Source organism: Rutidosis leptorrhynchoides, chromosome 3 (genome assembly GCF_046630445.1).
Source record: "Rutidosis leptorrhynchoides isolate AG116_Rl617_1_P2 chromosome 3, CSIRO_AGI_Rlap_v1, whole genome shotgun sequence".
In the NCBI taxonomy this organism is placed as follows: domain Eukaryota; kingdom Viridiplantae; phylum Streptophyta; class Magnoliopsida; order Asterales; family Asteraceae; genus Rutidosis; species Rutidosis leptorrhynchoides.
The window spans coordinates 40669561-40688521 of NC_092335.1; the positions used below are offsets into that span (position 1 = coordinate 40669561).

The following is an 18961-nucleotide window of genomic DNA, read 5'->3' on the forward strand; positions in this document are numbered from 1 at the left end:
AAAGCATTTTGCATGTATTCTCAGCCCAAAAACGTAAAGAGTAAAAAGGGCAAATGAAACTCACCATACTGTATTTTGTAGTAAAAATACATATAACATCATTGAACAAGTGTAGGGTTGGCCTCGGATTCACGAACCTATAGTAATTATATATATTTATGTATTTGTCAATATTTGTCTAATAAATTAGGCCAAGTCATAGTGTACCACAATCTAATGCTCGAGACTAATGTGCAAAAGTCAAAGGTTAAAGTAAAAACGAGGTCGCATGCAAAAATACAATAACTTATACAAAAATGATTTTTCGGTCAAACATGACTAAACGGCCACTTCAGCGATTTTTAGAAAAATTATCGGAACTCCGATTGATAAACGGCCAAAGATAAAAGTTACACATTACCAAAAAGATTAAGCATTAATTTTTACAGAAGTAAACTAAACCTAGACAACTCGTAGTTGCCAACGCGGTTTCGGCGTTTCAAAGTTAATTTTTCAGCTTTAATAAATTTACAAAAGTGACCGAGTAGCCTACTTTGGAGATTTTTAGAAAATTCCTCGAAACTCGGATTGACAAACGGTCAAAGCCTTCAAATTCTCATTACCACAAAGATATAACATGATTTTTGGCAAAAGTAAACACACATCAGGTCGACCATGACAACTGATACAAAACTGACATTTTTAACAAAAAAGTTTCAGCTCTTTTTAGAATTTTAAAATGTGACCCAACAGTCAACTTTGACGATTTTTAGAAAAATCGTCGAGACTCGAATTGACAATTGGCTAGAGTGGTTTGTTAGACCTTACAGCAAAGAATTCAGTGGTATTTTTGTTTTAATCTGAAACAACGCAGATAAGCGAGAATTTCAGTTTCCGTATCGACGTTTCATCAAAATTTACAAAACTTCTTTTATCCATAACTTGACAACCGTTCAACGAAACGAGACGTGCTTTATATGAAAATTCATCTACTCGACGAGTAGAATCCAAATAACCACTTTTTATTACCCAGAAAATTAGTTCACTAATTATTATCAGCAATTTTAATTACGAAATTAATTGTTTAATTCATAACTTTCTAACCGTTCATCGAATCCATTCGATATCTAAATGAAAAGTTCTTAATTTTTCGCTAGCTTTCCAATGACATGCATATCTTATACCTTATTTCATCCCTAGTATAACAACCTTTAAGATTCAACATAACCTATCTAAGGCAATATCAAATGTACAAATATGCATAATCCTAATTTCTCGAGCACTAGTCAGGGATACACTATTAGTATGTAAAAATTAAATTATGAGTACTCACATATCAATATTGAGATTCAATATTGCAGGAAGGTACGTAGACGCAACGGAGATGATAAACACTAAATTGACCTCATGAGCATATCCATGAACCATACCCATCACCTCCATAGCTATAACCCATAATTTCCTTAGCCCTATCCTACTCGAATCCAGTTTTGAAATTACTCGTTCATGACATCGTCGTAGTATTTTATGTAATACTACTAATAATATCGCTTCTTAGTACTACTAATACTAAAAATAATAAAATTAATAATCTTAATAATAATAATAATATAAACATACATATCCTACACAGAGATAGATAGAATATGAATGAAAATGGAACCCATGCGTTTTATAAGACCTTTCCCCCAATCATACCTCAATAATTTCATGGGACCGCATGAAGGGAGGTTTACAGCTCATATACACTTGTAGATTTTACCGACACTGGTTCCTTTACACATATTATATAATAATAATATAATTATAATAGTATAATAAAAAAAAATAAAAAAAAAACGTGTAATGTAGTGTGAAAAGTGTTACTACCTAATGATCCGTGAAAAGAAAACAATTACATACCTTTTTAGTTTAATAATATTATATATAAATATATATTTAATTTATATGATTAATTATATATTATATTATATTCACGTTCATGGTAAAAATATAATTTTTACAAAAATGACACGGTCGTGGTCTCACGACTCATGTACCACTTTCGGTTTTTCGGGCGCACTTTCGTACATTTAGAAAACTAGCCTTTTACATTACGTGACGTGTACCTTTTACAAAAATTAGACTTACTCAACAATAAATTACCTTTATAAAAATATAACTTATAAAATTGCGCGTTGTGGTCATTTCCTTCTATAAATTAAAGTCTCGTTGTTTGTCAAAATATTTTATTTTAAATTAAACATATTGTGACACGTACCTTTATTAATAACTAGACTTAAATTAAATAAAAACTAACCCACTCAGAGTGTAACTTAATCTTTTGAGTGTTTTGGTCATTTACTTTTATAAATCGTAGTCTCGTTATTTATCAAAGCAAATTTATTAATATTAGTGTAAATCAAAATGTTTCAATGATTAATTAAGATATCAAAATATATACCTAATATGTAGGTTTGTTATATTTATTTAATAATACAATAATTAGATTTTTCCAAAACTAATAATAGTTTAAAAGTTTATTTTAAATTCGTTTAGAAAAGCTTATAACACGTAACGTTTACACTTTAAAACTTATGTCGATATAATTCATTTATGCGCCAACGTTTTCCTTAAACTTTCTAAATAAAAAATTTTAATATCGATCGAATCAAATAACCAGGTTCTATTATATCGAAAAACGTTTTCGTACGTTTGAAAATAATTCAAACTAATATTATAGAATTCATTTCTCCACTAGCTTTTGTCTAACTCCCAATAAGTGATACTTTGTTCTTACTTGTAAATCACTTTACCATTTATTCCGAATACCGTTAAAAAAGTAAGGGTTTCCTAATTCAAAGTGGACCTCATAACAGAGACTCATAATCAAAGTTCAATGTATCCGATAATTCAATCATTTGATATTATCTTTTAATCTCGTCGATAAACTTACATCGAACAAATACGTTCATGTAAAGTATTATTCATTCAATACCTTGATAGCATTTCCAAATTCATAAAAAAAATAGATTTCATATCTTATATTCATAATAACTAATCCGTTCAATGTTTCATTAATATAACTCAATTTAAAATCAGACATATGTATATGTATATGTATATATTTATTTACACATAATTGTTCGTGAATCATTTGGCATGGTCAAAGGATATTTGATTAACTGAATATAGTTTCAAAACTTTTGGGACTCAACATTACAGATTTTGCTTATCGTGCCGGATATATATAAAGATTAAAGTTTAAATTTGTTCGGAAATTTCCGGGTCATCACACAAGGCGTGGAAGTGCGGCGTGTCCCGATGGTGAAAGAAAAGTGAAAGAAAGAGATCAGCGGTATAAGAGGCGTGCGTGTCCCGGTAGTGAAAGAAAAGTGAAAGAAAAAGAGACCGGTGATATAAGATGGCGGGAGTATCGTTGAAGGGGAGGCTCGGTGATGTGGTCTTCGGTTTGAGGGGAGGATTGTTGGGGTGCAAACCTATCCCACATAGGAGGGAGACAAAAACAAATGTATGTATATAAATCTAAGGGGAAGTCTCTCTAATACCAATTGGTTTTAGAAAAGGATGAACTCTTGGGCTTATATTGCAGGACATTGTGTTTGGGCTATGCACACACAAAAAAGAGCTTTTGGAGTGTTTGGGTATAAAAATATATACCAGTAGTAACAGCAGCGAAAAGGAGTGCTTGTTCATTCATACGAATCTGAGCAGAGCGATGATCGGAGATTTGTACGACAGTATCTGGATCGTAGAAACCATGATGCATGTGTTCTCCCCATATTGTAACACCGGCCATTTTTTTTTAATACACCGCGGAAGACTTTAATAATAAACACAATATAAGTCACGTCATTACATTAATCCGTGCAATTATGTTTAAGTTTACACAACGGTGTTACGTTATTACAAAACATAATTTATACAAAAGTCCACATCAGAGTTGGGTTGTCAAACATGTCTTCTGCATCAATAACCATCCCATCTAGCAGTACCTAAACCTGCAAAGGGGGAAACATGTGGGGGATTAGCGCACCACTAAGTGAATGGAATCTATCTAACAGATATAGCTTAAGCCACACACAAGCTATATGCTAACAACAACACTTGCTAACTACCAACTAGCAAACAATAAGACAATACGAGGATCGGCGGCTTGTACGAGCACACGACTCCCAGCTGATCGGGCCTGAGTCTACCGATAGTCCCTGCTACTCAATTCACAGTATAGTTATCCAGATGCAGGGGATGCATCATTCACACTATACTCCACAATCAGTAGCCTATGGACCCAACCTCCCCTAGGCACGGTTGACCTCATACGGACTCTAACCTCTCCTAGGCACGGTCTCGAGTCCCCAGTCTCCCTAGGCCCGACTGGTGCCATTCACACAGTGTACACATAATTCACATACAACATTAGGCAAACTATATTATTCTATCATAGCAATTCCTACACTATGCATGGTAAAAGAGTCGACCACAGTAGCTTGATATGCTACTTAAACTCTATTCGTAGATAGACCCACTCACCAATTACCAGCAACTGCTCAGTTATTATTTCTGAGCTTCTTCCTTGTCCTTATCTCCTGAGAACAGCAAAAACCAAGTTAGAATAGTGTTCCCATCAAGATTAGACACACTGACAGCGAATTATAGCAAATTCATAAAAAATTGCGTCCGCTAAAATTTTCATGCTTAACACTTGTGCACTTTCAAAATTTACATCCTGAACACCAAAATATAAACGGGCAGCATAACGGCTAGAAAAAGGCACTTTGGTAAAACATTCTGCCCTGTACACACAGTCGGTCGACTGTCTCCTCAATCGGTCGACTGACATAGACAGTCGGTCGACTGTAGACACAACCGGTCGAATGACTTTCCCAATCGGTCGACTTATTTGGTATCACCACAATCGGCCGAAAGTCGAACTCAGTCGGTCGGTTCACTAGCCAGTCGGTCGACTGTCGACCGACAGTCGGCCGACTGTGTTCATCATCTGCAGATTCTGAACACAACCTACGGACATCAAGCTAAATTCACCAAAACTCGATCTAGAGCTCGTTTTCGACACCAAAACTTACCACAACTCAAATACTACATGTTATAGACTATAAACCCACAAAGTTTTGACCATAACAACATCAAATCCATGGATTTTGACACAAAAATCAAGCTTTTGAACAAATACACTTAAAAACACCATTTTAACACTAAATTGATCATGAAAGCTCATGATTCATACCTTAAAAGAATCAGTGGAGTGTAAAGAACGTGATTTCAAGACCAATTCGAGCTCAAGATCAACAATGGAGAATTAGGGTTTGGGTGGGTGGGAGGGATGAAGGTACGGGTGTGTTTGGGAAAATTCTAGAAATGGAAAGAAGAAGGCAGTACACTAGTCACTTAAGGCTGCTATTTTCCCCACCTCACACCACACGGGTATTTACCAGTTATCTGATATCTTTTCGCACAAGATTAGGTAACCCAAACGAGGTCCAAATAAAATAAACAAACCTGTTCTGGGACCCTTGTCACAAACTGGTTACAACACAATTATAATAAAACACTAATAAAATAATTAAAATAAAAATCACTTAAGACTAAGCACAAACCCTAAGGGCAAAAATAGTCCACTTACAACTAGCCTGGGTTTCAGTCTGTTACAAATCCACCCCCCTTAAGGAGATTCCGTCCTCGGAATCTGGTCTTGGTCAAACAAATGAGGGTAGCGGTTTCTCATCAACTCTTCCGTTTCTCACGTAAGATTAGAACCCAAACTGTGTTTCCACTCAATCAACACCATCGGTATCTCTTTATATCTCAACTTAGTCACCTTTCGGTCAACTACACGGACCGGCTCTTCCACCAATTTCTTATTCAAATCGACCCTTAAATCTTCTAAAGGAAGAAGTTGCGTTTCATCATCGACTTTACACTTACGAAGATAACACACGTTAAATGTATTATGAATACCGGCTAACTCTGGCGGAAGATCTAACACCACAGTCTGATCATTCAACACTTCACTGATCTGAAATGGACCAGTAAATCTCGGTGCTAATTTACCGCGTTTACCGAATCTGATAACCCCTTTCCACGGCGAAACTTTCAGATACACTCGTTCACCCACACTAAAGGTTACCGGACGTCTACACGGATCAGCATACATTTTCTGTCTATCTCTAGCGGCTTTCAACTTTTCTCGCGCAATTGCAACTTTTTCGGCTGTCATTTGAACAATTTCGGGACCTGCAAACTGTTTCTCCCCGGCTTCTAACCAACAAGTCGGTGTTCTGCAACGACGACCATACAACATTTCATAGGGCGGCATCCCTATACTCGAATGATATGAATTATTATACGCGAATTCGACCAACGGTAAATGTGTATCCCACAAACCACCGTATTCTAACACACAAGCCCTTAACATATCCTCCAAAGTCTGTATCGTTCTTTCACTCTGACCGTCTGTCTGAGGATGATAAGCTGTACTTAAATTCACACGTGTACCCAAATTCTGTTGAAGACTGTTCCAAAAATTCGACACAAATCTGGAATCTCTGTCTGAAACGATCGATAATGGCACGCCATGTCGACTAACTATTTCTTTAACATACAATTCGGCTAACTCACTTAACGAAGCTGTTTCACGAGTAGCAAGAAAATAAGCACTTTTAGTTAGACGATCCACTATTACCCAAATCATATCGTGTCGTTTCTGAGTTCTTGGTAGTTTGGTCACAAAATCCATCGTTATATGTTCCCATTTCCATTCTGGAATCTGTAACTGACGTAGCGAACCATAAGGTTTCTGATGTCCTGCCTTCACTTGAGCACATATATGACACTTTTCAACATATTGAGCGATATCTGTTTTCATTGTCGGCCACCAATACACTGCTTTCAAATCATGATACATCTTATTACTACCCGGATGTACTGTCAATTTGGATTTGTGAGCTTCTGTCATAATTAAATCCCTCAAATCTCCAAGCTTAGGTACCCAAACACGATTGTTTAAAGTCTTTAGTCCACGTGAGTCATCACTTAAGTCCACTTTTCGTTTGATCATTTGTTCATATTTAATATGTTCGTCCTCCAAAGCACAGGCCTGAACGGTTCTTAAGCTGTTAATCAAATCTGAAGTTATATTCAAACGAAGGAATTTCACATTTTCACTTGACTTTTTACGACTTAGCGCATCTGCAACCACATTTGCCTTACCCGGATGATATTTAATTTCACAATCATAATCTTTGATCAACTCTTGCCACCGTCTCTGACGCATATTCAATTCTTTCTGTGAGAAGATATATTGCAAACTCTTATGATCTGTACAAATAACACAATGAGTTCCATACAAATAATGTCTCCACAGTTTCAAAGCAAACACTACTGCAGCCATTTCAAGATCATGCACTGGATAATTCTTCTCATGAACTTTCAACTGTCGCGAGGCGTAGGCGATTACTTTATCTCTCTGCATTAAGACACAACCCAACCCAGCATATGATGCATCACAGTATACCACGAAGTCGTCTGAACCTTCTGGTAAAGCTAACACTGGTTCCTGACACAGTAGCTGTTTCAATATCTGAAAAAGACTTTTCCTGTTCATCAGTCCATCGAAAGGCTATATCTTTACGAGTCAACTTAGTCAATGGACCCGATATTTTAGAGAAATCTTTGATAAACCTGCGATAATAACCAGCCAATCCCAGAAAACTCTTAATCTCAGTCGGAGTCCTCGGAGAATTCCAATTCATTACCGCTTCTATCTTTGTCGGATCAACTTTTATACCCTCGGTACAAATCACATGACCCAAAAACTGCACTTCACGTAACCAAAATTCACACTTTGAAAATTTTGCAAATAGTTGCTCACGTTTTAACAAGTTCAAAACCAACCTCAGATGTTCAGCATGTTCACTCTTTATTTTCGAATACACCAATATGTCATCAATAAACACAATCACAAACTTATCTAAGAATGGACGACACACTCTATTCATTAGATCCATGAAGACTGCTGGCGCATTCGTCAACCCAAAAGGCATGACAAGAAATTCATAATGACCATACCTTGTTCTGAACGCTGTTTTCGGTATATCTGATTCAGCAACACGAACCTGATGATATATGGATCGTAAGTCTATCTTAGAAAAGAATGAAGCACCCTGTAACTGATCGAACAAATCATCTATTCGAGGTAACGGATACTTATTCTTCACAGTTCTTTTGTTCAATTCACGATAATCAATACACATACGCATTGACCCATCTTTCTTTTTAACAAACAATACCGGAGCACCCCACGGTGAAGAACTCGGTCAGATAAACCCACGATCTAATAACTCTTGAATCTGTGACATCATTTCACGGATTTCAGACGGCGCTAATTGGTATGGAGCTTTTGCAACTGGAGTTGTTCCAGGAACCAACTCAATCTTATATTCGACTTCCCTTACCGGCGGCAGACCTGGTAACTCATCTGGGAACACTTCGGGAAATTCTGATACTACTGGAATATCGGCCACTGTTCTCTTTTCTTTCTTCGCATCAATCACATACGCAACAAACGAATCACAACCCTTTTCCATCGACTTTTTCGCTTTCATCATGGTTATCAACGGAAAATTATACCCGCCCCGCTCCCCTCGGGCCACAACACGGGTTCCATCGGTCGAACGAAAGGTAATCATTTTCCTATCGCACTTAATATTAGCCCTAAGCGAGCTCAGCCAATCCATTCCTAATACTAAATCAAAGCTAGGAATAGGTAACACTAAACAAGTCACTGGGAAAGACTTCCCTTCGATCTCTATACAAACCCCTGACACATATGTTGTGACGGGTGTGGTCTTACCATCGGCTACTTCTACACTAACCGGATTGGGTAACACAGTAGCTGGTAAATTCAACTTAGCACAGAAATCTAGGGACATAAAACACCTATTGGCACCACAATCAAACAATACGCGAGCAGGTATTGAGTTGATTAGAAACATACCGGTGATCACTTCGTCGGTTGCCACGGCATTCTCAACCGACATCTGAAAAGCTCTAGCCTCTGCTGTTGGAGGGTTCTTCCTCTTTTGCCCACTCGAGGCAGTTGACCCTCCGGCTGATGCTGAACGCGCCCCTGACCCTGCCCCGGAACTACCACTCTTCGACGGGCAAATAACTGCACGATGCCCTGGTTTATGACAACTCCAACATACACTATTCAGATACGGACATGCTGAAGACTCATGCCCAACCACACCACACTTTAAGCATCTTCTTGTAGCCTCAGAACACTGACCACTGTGAGAAGATCGACACGGGTGACACCAATTCCCTTTACCTGATCCAGATCCAGAACTACTCTGACCACTTTTACCCTTCGATTTAAACCCACTAGACTTCTTGGATTTAGATCCTGATTGACCAGATACTTGCCCACCTTGTTGTAGCACATTACCAAACATTCTGTTTCTGGCGACCTGAACATCACTTTCTACCATCTTAGCCATCACAACCGCTTGAGACAAAGACGTAGCCGTTCTAACAAAAGTTCGGTACTCTGGAAAAATGATATTAACAAAATGTTGTATACGAGATGCTTCGTCTGGCACCCACTGTTGTACAAACCTCAGTTTATCCATATACTTCTCTACTACCTCATCGATCGTCATTTGAGGTGTCATCTTCATTTCAAGAAATTCAGTCTTGATTCGGTTCATATCAAACGGATTACAATACTGTTCACACAACTTCCCATGAAACTGCTCCCACGTGATCATACTCACTTGCTCTTTTGGTATACTGGAAATCAAAGAATCCCACCAAATCATAGCCCTACCTTTCAACAGTCTACTAGCATATGTTACCTTCAGCTCGGGTTCACACTGACACGCTTCAAATACCCTTTCAACTTCTCGCAACCAATTGAGAGTTACAGTCGGATCAGTACTTCCAGAGAACTCAGAGGGTTTGCAATCCCGGAAGTTCTTATAAGTACACTTTTTGGGTGGTTGCATGTAAGGTTGTTGGAACATTTGCATTTGGTATGGATTCATCATCATGGGATTTTGGTAAGTAAAAGTGTTTTGCGGTGGCATATAATATTGGTTAGGTATTTGATTCTGAAACTGGTTCTGGTGCACATTAGGTATCGTTTGGGATTGCGCGGTTGGGAATCCAGGTGGTGTGTCATCATTTCCAGAATGCCTTGCCAATTCAAGCTCATTAATTTTGTCCTCAGCCTCTTTTAGCTTACTTTCTAATTGAAGGATGTAACTACTCTGATCATCATCAGACTCAACACCCTCTTCTGGTGCTCTAAATGTTCCGGGGTTGGATGGGCCAGTTGCATTTCTATCAGACATACCTGTGCTACAAAACAGCTCACACAAAAGCTTAGTGGATAACAGTTAGTTCAATCACAACTAACACACGTATATCCTATTTTCACTTAGCCCTCCACTCCCACAGACATGTTTGACTTGCCTCGGGGTTTGGGAACAAAGTACGCGCACACACTTGCTGCCAAACCATGCTCTGATACCAACTTGTAACACCGGCCATTTTTTTTTAATACACAGTGGAAGACTTTAATAATAAACACAATATAAGTCACGTCATTACATTAATCCGTGCAATTATGTTTAAGTTTACACAACGGTGTTACGTTATTACAAAACATTATTTATACAAAAGTCCACATCAGAGTTGGGTTGTCAAACATGTCTTCTGCATCAATACCCATCCCATCTAGCAGTACCTAAACCTGCAAAGGGGGAAACATGTGGGGGATTAGCGCACCACTAAGTGAATGGAATCTATCTAACAGATATAGCTTAAGCCACACACAAGCTATATGCTAACAACAACACTTGCTAACTACCAACTAGCAAACAATAAGACAATACGAGGATCGGCGGCTTGTACGAGCACACGACTCCCAGCTGATCGGGCCTGAGTCTACCGATAGTCCCTGCTACTCAATTCACAGTATAGTTATCCAGATGCAGGGGATGCCTCATTCACACTATACTCCACAATCAGTAGCCTATGGACCCAACCTCCCCTAGGCACGGTTGACCTCATACGGACTCTAACCTCTCCTAGGCACGGTCTCGAGTCCCCAGTCTCCCTAGGCCCGACTGGTGCCATTCACACAGTGTACACATAATTCACATACAACATTAGGCAAACTATATTATTCTATCATAGCAATTCCTACACTATGCATGGTAAAAGAGTCGACCACAGTAGCATGATATGCTACTTAAACTCTATTCGTAGATAGACCCACTCACCAATTACCAGCAACTGCTCAGTTATTATTTCTGAGCTTCTTCCTTGTCCTTATCTCCTGAGAACAGCAAAAACCAAGTTAGAATAGTGTTCCCATCAAGATTAGACACACTGACAGCGAATTATAGCAAATTCATAAAAAATTGCGTCCGCTAAAATTTTCATGCTTAACACTTGTGCACTTTCAAAATTTACATCCTGAACACCAAAATATAAACGGGCAGCATAACGGCTAGAAAAAGGCACTTTGGTAAAACATTCTGCCCTGTACACACAGCCGGTCGACTGTCTCCTCAATCGGTCGACTGACATAGACAGTCGGTCGACTGTAGACACAACCGGTCGACTGACTTTCCCAATCGGTCGACTTATTTGGTATCACCACAATCGGCCGAAAGTCGAACTCAGTCGGTCGGTTCACTAGCCAGTCGGTCGACTGTCGACCGACAGTCGGCCGACTGTGTTCATCATTTGCAGATTCTGAACACAACCTACGGACATCAAGCTAAATTCACCAAAACTCGATCTAGAGCTCGTTTTCGACACCAAAACTTACCACAACTCAAATACTACATGTTATAGACTATAAACCCACAAAGTTTTGACCATAACAACATCAAATCCATGGATTTTGACACAAAAATCAAGCTTTTGAACAAATACACTTAAAAACACCATTTTAACACTAAATTGATCATGAAAGCTCATGATTCATACCTTAAAAGAATCAGTGGAGTGTAAAGAACGTGATTTCAAGACCAATTCGAGCTCAAGATCAACAATGGAGAATTAGGGTTTGGGTGGGTGGGAGGGATGAAGGTACGGGTGTGTTTGGGAAAATTCTAGAAATGGAAAGAAGAAGGCAGTACACTAGTCACTTAAGGCTGCTATTTTCCCCACCTCACACCACACGGGTATTTACCAGTTATCTGATATCTTTTCGCACAAGATTAGGTAACCCAAACGAGGTCCAAATAAAATAAACAAACCTGTTCTGGGACCCTTGTCACAAACTGTTTACAACACAATTATAATAAAACACTAATAAAATAATTAAAATAAAAATCACTTAAGACTAAGCACAAACCCTAAGGGCAAAAATAGTCCACTTACAACTAGCCTGGGTTTCAGTCTGTTACACATATACTCTCCCATATTCCTGACGACTCATCGTAGAATTCAGCTATTCCTTTCTTCAACAGTTGGTCATCTGTTGCTGTAACTACCGTTCCACCACCGTTGGCTCTAATAGCTCCTCCGCCTCTGAGTCGCAGCACCAACGGTTGCTGTTTGCAGTCAATAAAGAGTCTTGATTGGCGAGTGATGGTTGTGGTTGGGAACATAGATGAGCAGGGGCTGGTTAATGAAGTCATTGTTTATTTTAGCTTATTACCTACCTGTAATTAGGTTGTCTGTATAACCAAGTAGCTGAGGTGGGGCTATTTGGAAGTTTGGCATATCATGTATGTAGTCCTATATTTTTGTGCTGGTCAGTTAAGTTAGATACGTGCATACTCTTCCAATGATCACATTATTGCATTTAGGTTTATTTATTTATTTATATTTCAAGGTGAAGTGGGAGAGTTTTGGAATATTCGTTTTATATCCAAAATCACTAAGACCTTATTTAGTGTTAATGGGCGTGATGGGGTGTGATGGGTGTTTTTGTGGGGTATAGTGGTGATTTGGCAAATGTGATGGTGTGATGGCGTGATGAAGTTTATAGTAGGATAGCGTGATGGTTGTGTGATGGAGTAATTGGTCCCACATTTTTATTTTCTTTTTCATTTTTTAAATAAGTTATATTATTTATTTTTCTTTTATTACTGTAATTAATATTTAAACTAGTGTAGAGGGCCGCGCGTTGCTGCGCTAGTGGATAAATGATTTTTGTTTGTGTTGTTTTGCATAGGTGAATGCATATAGATTTTAATACAGACAATATAGACTATAGTTTCTGTTTAACATACGGAAGTTCTAGACATAGAGTTATGAAGACTACATAGAAAGTTCTGATGTGCCTCACGATCACCAATGTCCCGATAATAATGTGAAAACACCTACAGAGCAGAAATTATGAATAGTTATAAAATTTGTAACAAAACTATGGTTTTTCAAGGAAGATAAAATGACATAATAGAAACAACACAACATTTGTATCTACAAATGAAAATGATGAACATAAAACAGCAGCATATATTTGACTCCTGATTCAACTACTATAAGAAAACAACTAATCCAACATAGTATAAATAAAAGATTTTCAACCTTAATAATCATAAACAATAAAAATTACAGATATATTCTTACATGACCAGTTGCCATGTTGATCAATATCCAAACCACAAAGAAAGCATCAAATATGGCTTTGCTGCAGCGAGGGTTTGGCATTTTTGATTGTGCGGTATATGAAACTGTCCATGAGTAGCGAAATCATTCAACTTTGTCAAAAGTACGCAAGTGCTGCATCTCATGTTAACTGAAAGGAAAATAAGTACCTGTGAAATGAACATACTATAAAGTCTTAAACTCTATTGTAGCTAAAATTAGAAATTACAAATATTGGGTACACTGAATTTGGAAAACACTATTGTTTTCATTCAAATTTTTTGAATTCGGAAAACTTTAGCTTTTGATGTTCTAACATAACCATAATGCACTGATTATATTATTTCAACATGTTCCAAAATGGATGGTCCACTCTGACTATGACATGTTTATAAAGAATTGGGTCAAATGGGTCAAACATCTTGAAAGTCGTTTACATGATTCATGAAATAGAGATGTTTACTATTATAACACTTCATAAGCAAACTATTTAAAATTTAATTTTTATATATTTTAGATTTGAAAGAAATGTATGTTTTTAGTCAACCAAGCTCAAACCCAATTTGACCAATTACCAAACACGTGACTCGCCCATTTTTCAACTTGCATTTACTTTTGTAGTTTTCAGGGATTCAATCCCCTTTATAAGCGGGCTGAACTCAGACAGAACATTTATACACATTATATATGCAATGACAGCAAAATGGAAATCTATATATGGCCATTTTGGATTTTTGGGTAGAAGAATATTAGGTGAAAGATTATGAAAGTTTTGGTTATAACATTTTATATTGATCAGTCATGTTCTACACACTAATATGTTAAGTAAAATCTAACCCGCTCTAAAGAGACTCACTTTATGTATAAGAACCAACAAACTCACGAATTATGTGACCAGCCCAGTTATGACAAACATGTTACATAGACATCAAATTCAATTTTTTCATTCAATCATAATAACTTACTTGATTTTAGCCGAAGTCTTGTAATCAATGTCAAGTGTAACTAAATACCTTCAGACTCATGTAGAATGGTCTTCTAAAAACAGGCCCATAATAAATTTTTAGAACACATGTTGCTGTTGCTGCACAACAGCAACCCAGCAGCAGCTGCAAACCCTTCATTTTGACGCCCGTATAAAACACGTTAACACTCGACAACACCAAACATATTATATACCATTTTAAAGAATGTCGGGAATACTTTCTATCATTATTAATACTTATCATCCAAACTCAACCATTTTCAAGTTACGGACCCGCAAAGTAATGCCAAAAGTCATTTTAACACTTTTACCCAAAATGACACCAAAAATGGTTGGCGACCCAAACTCTTATCCAATATATCTATGTGACCCAAAATCACTCCAAAAGTTTAAAATAACATTATAAACCTGTAGACAATTTCAAATTTGCATAAATAACGTAAACGGGTCGAAATGGACAATTATGACCCAAACGAATTATAATTTCCAACCTCAACTAAAATAAGTTCAAGACTCCTTTTCAAAATACCAAAACATGCCAATACACTTAACACGACATGGTGGTCGTGTTTTAACCATTCCTATAAGTAAGGTTTTGTTCTTTCTTGGGTAACAAACTTTTCAGGCAATCGATAAGAAATTCATAAGACAATCAGCGAAAAACATTAGTCTAAATATATTTAGTTACACTTTTATATTTTATTATATCAAGATTCCTAATTACATAAACAAAATACTATATGATCTAGTAAACAGAAAATGAAGATTAGTCACAAAAGATATAAACGTGTAACTAAATACCTTTAGACTCATGTAGAATAGAAGGTTGACATGGCAACTGATTGCGAGAATGTGTGATACCAGCAGAAGAATGAGAAAAAATAAGTCCATAAGTACCCACTGCAAGTACAACGATATATATTGTCAACAAATATATATCAATAGTTTAATGAACACCTTCAAATACATATACAACATGATATACCAAAACCAACAGAAGTTATCAACCTATAAAAAGGCTAAAACCAACCAAATGATATATACATCAAGCAAACAGTGTATCAAACATTTCATCAAAGATCTTTTCATTCATTTTCACGACTATGCATGTGTATGTTTTCTTTTGGTACATGGATTTGACCCAACACAAAAGAATATGAGATTCGAATGTTAAGTAATTGAAGAAACAAATCAAAGGTACTATGTGAAACAACCCAATTTGATACATGAATCATTTGCATCAATCTTAACCTCTTTTTGCACTTAACTTATTGAAACAATCAACCATAGAGTATAAAAAAATTAGAAGTGCTATTACATGTAGGTAAATCATACCTCAAAGGTACTGCAATTATCAAATAATTATTTCGTTTCAAAAGAGAACTCACTTATTAACTTGTGAAAGTCAAGCCAACTAAGTCCAACATAGATAAATCTAACTAAATTTGTTAATACTGAGTATGGCACCATCTGTATGCATACAAACCGAAATTAAAACTGAAAGCAAATAACTCTGAGAAGGTAATTAGAGGTTCTACTTTGTTCGTTGAAACATATTAACAAACAGTTGTAATGCATAAAAATATGCTTGCATTATAGCTGTTGCACAGCCACCACATAACCAGCAATATGAGCAAGGAGTTTTAGCAATTTATGCTACCTTCAATAACTAAAAATTGAAAGAAAAATTAAAAAAAAAAAAGAACAGAAAAGTTAACCCAAGTCGAAAATCAAAACGGAAACCCTAAAATCTACCTCCAAATTCCCCAAAAAAAAAAAAAAAAAAGAAAGAAAGAAAGAAGAAGAAACATACCTGAATCTCCTTTCTCATTTAGTTTGTGATTCCAGGGTGAAGGCGACAACTGATTTCGGCCAGCGAAAGCAACCGATGTAGCCGAGAATTCACGCAAATGATTCCTGCTAGCGGGGTTCGTAACGATGAGTAATCGACGGTGTGGAGCGGTGGTGATGGCGGTGATGGGGTGGTCGTTTGTGGTGCGTTTGGTGTCGTTTGGTGGTGATGGCGGTGATGGGGTGGTCGATGGTGGTTCGTTTGAAAGAAGAGTGAGGGAAGAAGAAATGAGGCAAGAAGTAATGAGCGGTGTTTAATTAGGGTTAGACAGTAGAACAGGAGCGTAAACAGTGGTACAGTAACGTAAACAGTGTAACAGTATTTTTAGGGGCTTTACCCAGTAGGTTTAGGAGGTGGTTTGCGGGAGTTAGTATAGTGTATAATAATAAGTTATATAAAATATGATTAAATTTAAATACACAAATATATAAAATTAATAAATTATAAAATTATATACTTACAAAAATAAAACTTTATGGACTAAACTACAAACAAACAATCTATTTATATAAATCAATACATAGTCTAGGGACTAATTTGTAAATATTCTAAATACTTCATCTTCTTCAATTATATTCTGTACTGTATTTGAAATTCACCATCGCACCACTCACCGGATCTTCATTTTTCATTTCAATTACGTAAAATAGAAAATGAAAATAAAATAGAAGATGCAACCCTTCCTGCACCATGCCCCACGTGTCCCTTTCTCATTTGCAACTCCCCACCATCACCCACCGTGAAGCTCGAATCATGCCACCAAAAAAAATAAACGATCGCGCCCCATAGCGGCGCTATGGGGGCGTGATGGGAGCAAAACAAGCTCGATCACGCTGCGTTAATGGCTGTCAAGTCATCATTCTACTAAAGGTAATTTGTCCGTTATTAAAAAATGTCAATTAAACAGTCATTGATCATTAGTCATCATAAACTTATACTCACTATTAAACGAAGGGTTTACAAACTTTATTAACCACAACTAGTAAGTGAACGAAATGCTAAGAGCACTCGGAGTCGTGCCTCATTTTCACCGTTTTCCAAATCCGCCGTCAACATTCCCACCGTTTGTAACATCCCGCGTTTTTCCGTTAAATTTAATTTTAACACCGTCTTTTTCTTTTAAATAATACCTTTCGTTATTTAAATTCGTAGTTTCCGTTGACTAACGTTCATAATAATTCCGTCATTTAATTATAACATCTCTCGTTAACTTGCGTTTTAAAAATATTCGATCGGTTAAATCCCGCACCCGCTTTGAAACTCGAGGGACCGGAGTTGCCAAATGGGCAAACTAGTTGACTAGGTCAACTAGTCAACCCATTTCATCCATTCCATCATCTCCCTCATCCCTTTTCTCTCCATCTCAAGAACACACACACAAACCCATTCCATTCATTCATCATCTAAATTCAATCTTGGAAGCTCACAACAAATCCGATTACATATTTGGAATCCTCTCTTCATCCTCTACAATTTGATACCAACTTCATCTCGTTTGGGTAACATTTCTAAAACTCTAGATTTCTCTAAATTCGTGTTTTTGATTTGAAATGGTGTTAGTTAGTGTCTATGGCTCGAGTCTAACATGAATATATGTTTGGTTTGCTCGATTTGTTGTTTTTGGAGTAACTAGCATGAACTTGAAATGGGTGTGCTTAATCCTTGATTTTGGATGAGTTAATGTTGTTAGATTGTTAAAGTGCATGTTTTAATTGTGTTACTAGTATCACTAGCTTCGTTTTGATGCGTAGGTTGATTAAGAAAACTTCAAAAACATGAATATTGATTTTGTGATGTTTGACTAGGGTTTGATAGTTCTTGACATGAACTTTTGATGCTTGAATGCCATGGAATGTTAATTGTTAGTGATTAGTTGTAATGTATGCTTAATTACCTTCGAAACGGCATATCATATGTGTGAATTGGATTCCCGAAACTTAAAATGCATATTGATGAACTTGAAGCTTTGAAAATGGAATTTTATTGATCACATGACGAGAATTCGATTATTGTCAATGAGGTTTTTGATTGATGAATTGTGTTTAGTTGCATACTACGTCAAAAGAGCTTTCCAACGATATAAGGTGCGAGTTCTAAGAGTTAGCGGTTTGTAATTTATGCTTGAAAGAGTTTTGATTTGGGACTTGAACAATTGAGACTGACCAGGTACCAGCACACGGCTAATGCCGCGGCGCGGCCAGCTTATGTCGCGGCGCGACATAAGCCGTGGTCAGGTTCTGACCACCATGTCCAAATTACGAAAAATGTTTGGCATACTATGGACCTCCGATTCACATGAAACTTGTTCTAACATGCTCATATATGATTAAAAACCTCAGAAAAATAGTTCGGGACCCGACCCGAACGTGTTGACTTTCGTTGACTTTGACCGACCAAAGTTTGACTTTTTGTCAAACTTAACCAAATGATTATGCAACCTTCCTAACTTGTTTCTGTACTTGTATCTTGCATGAAACTTGACAATTTGATTCACATGCTACATAATCGAG

The 18961-nt window shown here is 37.1% G+C and overlaps 1 protein-coding gene across 7 annotated transcripts; it reads right to left on the reverse strand.

The window, feature by feature from the left end:
* Positions 1-13136: 13136 nt before the first annotated feature.
* LOC139895981 (uncharacterized) lies at positions 13137-16726 on the reverse strand. Of its 7 annotated transcripts, none has more exons than XR_011776088.1 (5): positions 16413-16726; positions 15401-15499; positions 14628-14732; positions 13597-13765; positions 13137-13346 (listed from the first exon to the last, which is right to left on the reverse strand). XR_011776088.1 is itself a non-coding variant. In XM_071878550.1 (5 exons), the coding sequence occupies exons 1-4, from the start codon at positions 16428-16430 to the stop codon at positions 13617-13619; spliced, it is 390 nt and encodes a 129-aa protein (XP_071734651.1). In that variant the 5' UTR covers positions 16431-16726; the 3' UTR covers positions 13137-13346; positions 13597-13616. The 7 variants fall into 7 exon arrangements, 2 of the variants coding, with proteins under 2 accessions (XP_071734651.1, XP_071734652.1); XR_011776091.1 differs by having other exon boundaries at positions 14580-14732; XR_011776090.1 differs by having other exon boundaries at positions 13597-13784; positions 14580-14732.
* Between the last annotated feature and the right edge of the window lie 2235 nt (positions 16727-18961).